Source organism: Ornithorhynchus anatinus, chromosome 20 (genome assembly GCF_004115215.2).
Source record: "Ornithorhynchus anatinus isolate Pmale09 chromosome 20, mOrnAna1.pri.v4, whole genome shotgun sequence".
Taxonomy (NCBI): domain Eukaryota; kingdom Metazoa; phylum Chordata; class Mammalia; order Monotremata; family Ornithorhynchidae; genus Ornithorhynchus; species Ornithorhynchus anatinus.
The window spans coordinates 24,050,083-24,059,471 of NC_041747.1; the positions used below are offsets into that span (position 1 = coordinate 24,050,083).

At 50.9% G+C, this 9,389-nt stretch overlaps 1 protein-coding gene across 4 annotated transcripts in view; it reads left to right on the forward strand.

Moving 5' to 3' along the window:
• Nucleotides 1-8,591, forward strand: part of MTMR2 (myotubularin related protein 2) — a 67,916-nt gene extending 59,325 nt beyond the window's left edge. For all 4 annotated transcript variants that reach the window (XM_029047898.2, XM_029047897.2, XM_007666848.3 and 1 more), the window contains 4 exons: nt 885-977; nt 3,286-3,399; nt 5,015-5,191; nt 7,254-8,591. In XM_029047898.2, the coding sequence (XP_028903731.1) occupies nt 885-977; nt 3,286-3,399; nt 5,015-5,191; nt 7,254-7,412 (543 nt within the window). In that variant the 3' untranslated portion in view covers nt 7,413-8,591. The remainder of the gene's footprint in view (nt 1-884; nt 978-3,285; nt 3,400-5,014; nt 5,192-7,253) is intronic.
• The last annotated feature ends 798 nt before the right edge of the window (nt 8,592-9,389 follow it).

The window sequence follows — 9,389 nt, forward strand, 5'->3', positions numbered from 1 at the left end:
AGACATATCCCCTGCCTGCAATGAATTTACAGTCAAGAGGGGAAGACAGACATTAAAATAAATTTCAGCTGGATCTGTACCTAAGTGCTTTGGAGGTTGGTGACAATCAAAGTGCTGTAAGCGTTCAGACCCAAACGCGTAGGTGACGCAGAGAGAGAAAGAGTAGGGGGAGTGAGGGCTTAGTCAGGGAAGGCTTCTTGGAGGAGATGTGATTTTAGTAAGGCCAATCAGTTCCACTCCTCAGTCCCTGGAAGAAACTGGCGTGCAAAACTAACCCGCCCTTCAGAGCACGGATCGTTAGACGAAACTGCTGCCAGGAAACCCTCTGGGAGGCCTGTTAGACGGCTGGGTTTTTTCGCTCCAAGCCAAGTGCCCCTAACGTGGCAAGAGCAAGAGTCCCGCTTCAAAAGCAAGAGGCTCAGCCAGCCCAGATGGCTCAGGCTGCTGGGAATCCAGCCGCATTGCCAACCATCCTGGACTCTTCCAGAGTTACTCAGGATTCTTCCACAGCGGTGGCCCGGGACCACTTAGAGAAGCAGCCTGGCCCTGTGGATAGAACACAGACCTGGTAGTCAGAAGGACTCGGGTTCTAACCCCAGCTCCGTCGCATATCTGCTGCGTGACCTTGGGCAAGTCGGTTCATTTCTCTGGGCCTCGGTTACCTCGTCTGTAAAATGAGGATGAAGAGTGTGAGCCCCAAGTGGGACGGGCACGGTGTCCAACCTGATTAACTTCTATCTACCCTGGCGCTTAGAACAGTGCCTGGCACAAAGGAAGCACTTAAACCAATACCACAATTATTATTATTATTACCTAAAGATCAGCTTTCTTTGTCAGCCTGACTGTGGAAACCCATGTATTTGACTTGTCTTCCTTTGCTTCAGAGAGTGGGCCATGGAGACAAGAACCATGCCGATGCTGACAGATCACCTGTTTTTCTTCAGTTTATCGACTGTGTCTGGCAAATGACAAGACAGGTAATCTTTTGTAAGATAGTGGTAGTGGCGGTCGTGGTGGTGGTATTGACTGAGCGCCCACTGGATACGGGGCGCTGTACTAAGCACTTGAGCAAATAGAGCAGAAAGAAGCAACACAGTTCCTGCTCCCAAGAAGCTCACACTCTAACAGGGGAGGCACGTAAAAGTCTACAGAATCCAAACACGGGTGGGTGAAGTGCTTCAGGGTGGCCTGATTTTTATCCCCATGCATCCTAGCTGCCGTGGACAGGGACCGTAGTGCGGGGCTTCAGGCAAAGCCTAAAATCCTCCGCTGGATCTGTCCGTCTTAGCTACCACTGCCAGTTGCATTAATGGGAAAGACAGGGCTCACTGCAACCTTGCAAAGTTGAGGATCCTCGTGCTGTAAGCGTTCAGCTGGGTCGGACTTGGCTGGTGGCAGTCGGACCCCATTAGCTAGGGACGATGCTGCATTCGAGTTCATTGAGGGCAGGGAATGTGACTATTTATTGTTATACTGTACTCTCCCGAGTGCTTAGTACAGTGCTTTACACACAGTAAGCACCCAATAAATAGGACCGAATGAATGAATCCATCTCCAGCACATTGGGTCCCTAAGCCAGGATGGTCGTCAGGTTACCCAAACCCAGCCAGAAGGGGAAATTTTGACACAGTCTCATTTGAACATTTTTCTTCGAGCAAATGGCGTGTTTCTGAATGGTTCCAGATAGGCACTCCAAAGCCCTCTCAGTCCTCACATGAGATTCTGGGAAAAACGCCTCAGAAAACAGAAGGTCACGCAGCCTCTTTGGCCCGGGTGCTAATTGTCTGAGACTTTTCCCCAGTTCAAGAGCAACCAGATGGCGAGGTCCGATTCTCGTTAGATGGGCGGCCTGTTGGGAGTGATGTTGGGCACCGGAGCCTGTGGCTGGCTTCACCCCATCGCTTGCACCGGGAGACATGAACTGTAGTCTGGCCACAGGAGTCAGTCGATTGCCCTCCCATGATAGAGGGTTTTATGGGAACCTCCTGTGCCAATCTCTCTGCACTACACCACGGTCTCTGCGTTCCTTGTGGTCTCCGGTCTCTGGTCACGCGCCATCTCCCCGTCGTGCACAGTCTCTGGGGCACGTGTGTCCTCTCTCTACGTGCCACGCGTTACCTCCACCCGTGGCGTGCCATTTCTGCGCCTCGTGGCGTCTCTATACCGCACACGGTATCTGTCTCTGTGGCCTCGTGTGGTTTCTGTGACATGAGCTCCATCCCCGTATCATTTTGTTAAATAATAGTGGCCTCTTGGGACGTGCATAGGGTGATTTGTAGCATTCGCACCTTTTGGGGGGGAATCAGCTCGGGGTATTGAGTCTTATCCTGGGCTCCTGCGGTCAGGGTTTCTCATTCAAATCACCTTGTTTTCTCTTCTTCCCGGATAGAGCGCGTAATGGGCAGGGAACGTGTCTGCTAATTCCGTTGTATCATACTCTTCCAAGTGCTTAGTACTGTAGTCTGCACATAGTAAGTGCTCAGTGAATATCATTGATTGATTGATGGAATAAACAAAACGACACTTGCTTATGAGAAGGGAGGGGACTGTTGGGGGAAGTAGTTTCCAAGGGCAGGAATCAAGGTTCCTTCTCTTTGGAACATCTATTGTCAGCATTACCTGGGGGGCGGAGGTGGAAATTCATTTCTTTCAAATTTGAAAGATCTGTTTGGAAACCAAAGCCCTCTCTACGGTCCTGAAGATTGACAGTAGAACAAAAGCAATGGTAGAAATGTTCCGCCGCTTGAATTTTGTTGGTGTACCTGGTTTACATTTTTTCTAAATTACTTAAATGCCTGATCGTGTTTGATTGGTGCAAAAAATGGCTCATTTACTCTCTTTGATTTTGCACAAAACTCATCATCTTGTTTATGGGAGCCGTGGTCAGGTGAGGCCGGGGCGCGAGAAGAGAGCCACCCCCAGCGAAGCAGGGGGAGGGGCAGTAGATGAACCGATAGCAGGTGAACATAAACACAGAGGTCATTCAAGACCCTCCAAGCCCCTGGCTGGGCCTCAAAATTCCTCCCGGTACACGGAAAGGAGATCTGGGCAGAAGTGACCCTTTCTGAGAGCGGCCATGTGATGTTTGTCGAGCGAGTCAGCCCAATCCCGCAAACAAACCCAGCTTGAGCAGTCCACAGGTTTGAAGACTCTTCTGCTGGTTAAAATGTGCAGAGCTTCAGTTCCCGGGTCCCATTGGCTCATGAGCTTCCGGAATCCCGGGGACGGCCGTGGGTGTGGGAACGAAGGCATCCCGGAGGTTCTAAGAGCGTGTTTTGTTTGCAGTTTCCCACGGCCTTTGAATTCAATGAATATTTTCTGATCACCATCCTGGACCACCTCTACAGCTGTTTATTTGGGACATTCTTGTGCAGCAGTGAGCAGCAGAGAGGAAAAGAGGTAAAAAAAAAAATCCCTCTGCCTTCCCCTTCCCCCCTGCACATCCCTTCGGCCATACTCATCTCCTGAACATCTGCTTCGGATCAGTTCTTCCGTCCAATTTTCTTGCATGGATCCAGGGGTGATTTTTTTTTTTTCCTTTCCTCAATCAATCATTCATTCGTTCATTTGATCGTGTTTATTGAGCACTTACCGCGTGCAGAGCACGGTACTAAGCAATTGGGAGAGGATAATATAACAATAAACAGAACAGATTCTCTGCCCACAATGAGCTTTCAGTCTAGAGGGGACCCAGACATTAATATAAATAAATCCCTTCCTCCAGAAGCTAGGGTAATTAATAATAATAATAATAATAATGTTGGTATTTATAAAGCGCTTACTATGTGCCGAGCACTGTTCTAAGTGCTGGGGTAGACACAGGGGAATCAGGTTGTCCCACATGGGGCTCACAGTCTTAATCCCCATTTTACAGATGAGGTAACCGAGGCACAGAGAAGTTAAGTGACTTGCCCACAGTCACACAGCTGACAAGTGGCAGAGCTGGGATTCAAACTCATGACCTCTGACTCCAAAGCCCGTGCTCTTTCCACTGAGCCACGCTGCTTCTCTAATTGAAAACCAGGACTCAGAAGCAGAGGTGGGGATTTCCAATCCCCATTCTGCCACTTGCCTACCACGTGACCTCGGGCAAGTTACTTAACTGGTCTGGTCCTCAGTTTCCTCACCTGTAAAATGGGGATTCAGTCCCCATTCTCCCTCCCGCTCAAACCGTGAGTCCCACATGGGACAGAGACTGAGCCCAACTTTATCCCGTTCCTACCCTGGTGTTTAGCACAGTGCTCGGCACATAGTAAGCGCTTAATAAACATCACGATAATTATGAAACATCCCTAATGGATCCTGCAGAAGCCAGCTTGTGGGGTGGGAGGGAGGAAGGAGTCTTTGGCTAAACCCAAAATAAAGTCTGGGTGCAACCCGTAATGTAAAATTCTGCTGATGTGGGAAAAGTTCCCATGAACACTGCAGCGTTTTCACTTGGAGCTCCCTCCCCTTCTAGACTGTTTCTAGACTGTAAGCTCATCGTGGGCAGGGAATGTGTCTGTTATATTGTGATAACGTCCTCTCCCAAACGCTTAGTACAGGGCCCTGCACACAGTACGGGTTCAATAAATACAACTGACTGACTGACTCCCCGGCCCCAGTCCGATCCCACCTTCCGTGCTGTTGCTTCACCTCGACGACGTCACTGTCAACCCCAGCATTTCCGTCCAAGACAGGGCCGTAGCCACCTCTGGTCACCCCATGCCCCAGCTCCTCTCTACTCATCATCTATCCAATCACCCCGGTCCCGGACCGGGCATCCAGGACTCTCCAGAGTGGTGTTTGTCAGGGAGACGGGGCAGTAGAGGGACCTCCATATCCTGGGGGCGTTGGATGGACCGGTCCTCTTAGGGTGGGACCATCCTGCCACAGGAAGTCGCCATCAAAAGGGGAGAGTCACTCCCTCCAAAAAGTCGGTCCCAGCAAGCGCGGGGTGGGTTGGGTGACGGTACCCGCAGCTTGGTGAAGCACCGCTGCCCCCAGGAAAGACGTCTTTCCCTTCCTCTTCCAGAATCTTCCCCAGAAGACGGTGTCTCTGTGGTCTTACATCAACAGCCAGCTGGAGGACTTCACCAATCCCCTCCACGTGAGCTATGCCAACCATGTCCTCTACCCAGTGGCCAGCATGCGCCATCTCGAGCTCTGGGTCGGCTACTACATACGCTGGAACCCTCGCATGAAGCCCCAGGTCATTTGCTCGCCTTATTTTCCAAATTCGGAATTTCTCCCGCCCTGGGGAGCCTCTCACTAAGAAATGGATGCTTTCGTTTCTTCAATGGGATAGGAGGGACAGGAGGCCGGGAGGAGGTGGTGCCCTATCATCAGCGGTATTTAATGAGCCCTTACTGTGAGCAGAATGCTGTGCTGAGCGTTTGGGAGGACGCAGTACCGTATCGATACCGGAAGAGAGGGAGGACACAGCGTGAGGACTGGTTTGGAAATGGACCTGAGGGTTTTTTTTTGGTTGCTCTGCATTTATAAGGCAGACAGTCTTCATGCTATTTGGACACTCCAAGGGCTTAGTGCTGTTTGGACACCATAAGTGCTCAACAAATACATTTGAATGAATTGAATACAGTTCAAATCAATCATCAGTTGTGCACTTAGGGTGTGCAGAGCGCTGTACTATGTACCTGGGAGACAAGTACATTTCTTTTGCCCTGGCCACCAAAAAGCTTACAGCTTGAGGGGGAGACGGACAGTAAAAAAAATAAGTAAATTAGGGATGTGGACGTAAGTGGTGTGGGGTTGAGGGAGGCGGGAATAGAGGGTGCAAATTGAAGTACTAGGGCAGTGCAGAAGGGAGTGGGAGAAGAGGAAATGTGGGTCTAGTAGGAGAAGGCTTCTTGAAGGTTCAAATCAATCCATCAAGGGTATGTATAGCAAGTCTGTTGTGTACAGGACATGGAGAAGCAGCGTGGCTCAGTGGAAAGAGCACGGGCTTTGGAGTCAGGGCTCATGAGTTCGAATCCCAGCTCTGCCACTTGTCGGCTGTGTGACTGTGGGCAAGTCACTTAACTTCTCCGTGCCTCAGTTCCCTCATCTGTAAAATGGGGATTAAGACTGTGAGCCCCACGTGGGACAACCTGATTCCCCTATGTCTACCCCAGTGCTTAGAACAGTGCTCGGCACATAGTAAGCGCTTAACAAATACCAACATTATTATTACTAAGTGTTTGGGAAATTACTGTAGTATGTAGACAAGATCTCTTCCCTCAAGGAGCTTACCGTCTTGTGGAGCGGCGTGTTTCTCTCTCTCTCTCTCTCCCCCTCTCAGGGTAGGCTGCTAGATTGTAAACTACTTGAGGGTAGGGCTGATATCCACTTAGACTCTTGTTACTCTCCCAAACACTCAGTAAATACTACTGGTGGATTGATAGGCTGGCCAGTGCAAAGTGTGCATTGGTATCACAGGCCACTTGTCTTCTTTGTGACTATGGGCAAGTCATTTAACTTCTTGGTGCCGCATTTCCCAAGTCTGCAAAATGGAGATTCAATCCCTGTTCTCCTTCCTATTTGGATGAATAATATAATGGCACTTGTTAAGCGCTTACTGTGTGCCAGGCCATTGTTCTAAGCGCTGGGGTAGATACAGGATAACCGGGAGAGAGGCAGTCCCTGTCCCACATAGGGCTCATGGTCTTATCCCCATTTTACAGATGAGGGAACTGAGGCCCAGAGATAAATAGTGACTTGCTCAAGGTCACACAGCAGACTAGTGGCGGACCTGGGATGAGAACCTTCTGACTCCCAAGCCTGTGCTCTGTCCACCATGTGGGAATTAATGATCTTGTATCCATCCCGGCCCTTGGCACAGTGCTTGGCACATGACAAGTGCTCAGCAAATACCACAGTAATCTTTATTATTATGCCAGGAAGGTTCTGGGGCCGAATGAGCCCTTCAAACTGGTCAGTGGCACGGGGTGGGGGGTGGCATCGTAAACTCGCTGTGGGCAGGGGATGTGTCGGTTTATTGCTATATTGTACTCTCCCAAGCGCTTAGTACAGTGCTCTGCACACAGTAAGCTCTTGATAGATTCATTCAATAGTATTTATTGAGCACTTACCATGTGCAGAGCACTGTACTAAGCGCTCGAGAGAACAACGCAACAATAAACAGCAGACACATTCCCTTGGAGATGTGCCTTCACTAAGGCTTTGAAGATGGGGGGGAGAGTAACTGTCAGTCAGTAAATATGGCCGACTGACAGAATGAACGACTGAGTCGGCCCATGGGCTCTCCCTCACAGGAACCCGTCCATCATCGATACAAGGAGCTTCTGGCCAAGAGGGCGGAGCTGCAGAAGAAGGTAGAGGAGCTGCAGCGGGAGATCTCCAGCCGGTCGGCCTCCTCCGACAGGGCCAGCTCCCCCGCCCAGTGCGGCCCTCCCGTCCAGACGGTCGTATGAGAGGGCGCTGGCCCCAGAGTGGGGGCTGAGACCACTCCAAGGACTCCACCATTTGGGCAGCTCTCCTTGTAGAAAAATCTCCCCCACGTGGAACCCGCACGAGAGAGGTCTCGGCCACTTTATTTATTAGGGCCCTCTCCGGGGCGCACTACTACTGTAGCGCTGCAGGTAGCTTGAGTGAGACGACCCCCGCCTCCCGGCCCCGGGCCCCCTCCCTGAACATGGTTATGTTACTGTAACGCTAGTCCCAGAAGGTAGCAGAAATGGATCCATGAGGAGAACGGGTTTGTCCTCTGCCTAGAAAATCACCGTCCAAGAGGCGGTGGGTTTAGCATCAAAGGAAGTGACTTGCGTCATGAAACGGTCCCCCTTGGACTGGGGCAGAAGCAGCGTACTGATCCTTAAACACGTCTCTTTTCGAGCAAAGCATCGTTGTGTCCGCAGGGGCAGGGGCAATTGGGCCCAGACTCAGTGGCGGGGCCAAACTGCCACCCTTGTGGGATTGTTTTCCAGAAGATGGGTCTCGGTCTTTTCTTCCTTCACCCTCCTTTCTTAACCGCGAGTCATGTGTTTGGTGGGCATCATCAGGGATCGTTAACCCTCCCCATGACGTGTGGCGATTGGCCAGTTAGCTCAGCCGTAAAACGGAGTGTGGGAGTGGGGGGGGTGCCTAGGTCAAAACCTGGAGGACAAGGGGGAGGCGCTTAGGAACTGCCCGCTATCATCTGCTCGTCTCCGTTCTTCTCAGTCGTCCCTTAATGGTTATGTCAAAAGCGTAGGATCATGAGGGAGCAAGGCTCGCCATGGGTGATTCTTCTTAGACTGGCCTGAGCCTCTACTGTAAATAGTCTGTCGTGAGGTCGGCATTGTATTCCAAAGCTGACACTGAGTATTTTACTCTGTTTTCCCCTCGGTAAATGCGGTCATTCTGCTGAACTATTAAGTCTACCAACCAAAGATCTTGCTGCATGTCGAAACGTGCCACGATCGCTGTGTAAGGAAAGGGAACTTGCTTTATTGCTGCTTCCTCCAGAGGGAGTTTGGCACTGGAATAAATACTTGATTCCCCCGCTGCCTATTTCACTCTGCGTGAGGATCGTGTATCATTTACTGGGGAACAGTGGGGTGCCTGCTTCCTGCCCCCCTGGGGGTCTTTAATTAAAATGGAAATTCAACTGATTTGTAAAACCGTGCCCTCGACTGTATATGAATGTTGGTATTTGTTTTGGACATGAATGTTGGCATATCTTTCTAGCCAGCTCTTGGAGAAGGTATTCTGGGACATGATCAAATGTTTCAAGGTGAGGAGCAGCGTTGCCTAGCAGATAGAGCCCGGGCCTGGGATTCAGAAGGACCTGGATTCTAATCCCGGCTCTGCCGCTTGTCTGCTGTGTGACCTTGGGCAGCCAGCCTTGTGTCCCTGGAAAGGCTGTGTCTCCTCGTATTGTCTTCCTTAATGTTTGCGGCACACAGGGCTGTTTGCTCTTTTGCCTCCTTGCCTTTCCTTCCTTATAAAGCTTGGGCTCAAAGGGAGTCACCCGTGCCCTAATGGCAGCACGCCAGCTTGGTCACCCTCAGCAGCCGATTCCCAGTAAAGCTGGGGTCGCGATGCTGTTTGAAGCTTTCTTTTACTGTTGTGGTTCCGAGGGCCCCGGTAAGTCGTTTTAAAGAATCTTATCCAGTGACTCTTAGCGTTCCTTTCTTGCAGGTGAAGGAATTGAGATTGAGAGAGGGGAAGGGCTCTAGCCTTGAAGTCGGGGCTGGGGCAAGAGTGGGACGCATTTAGCAGCAACGAGAGACACTAGATACGGTTCTAGGCCCGGGGGGCGGCCGGCAGCTTGACTGGGAAGACAGGCCAATGAGATCACCGGGACAGTAAGAGCAATCAGCGTCTAAATCCCAAGAATACAAACGCCAAGAGCTCTGTGCGGTAGCAGCTTGTGGAATCTGCAGGGCCCGGGATTGGCCAGTCAGTAT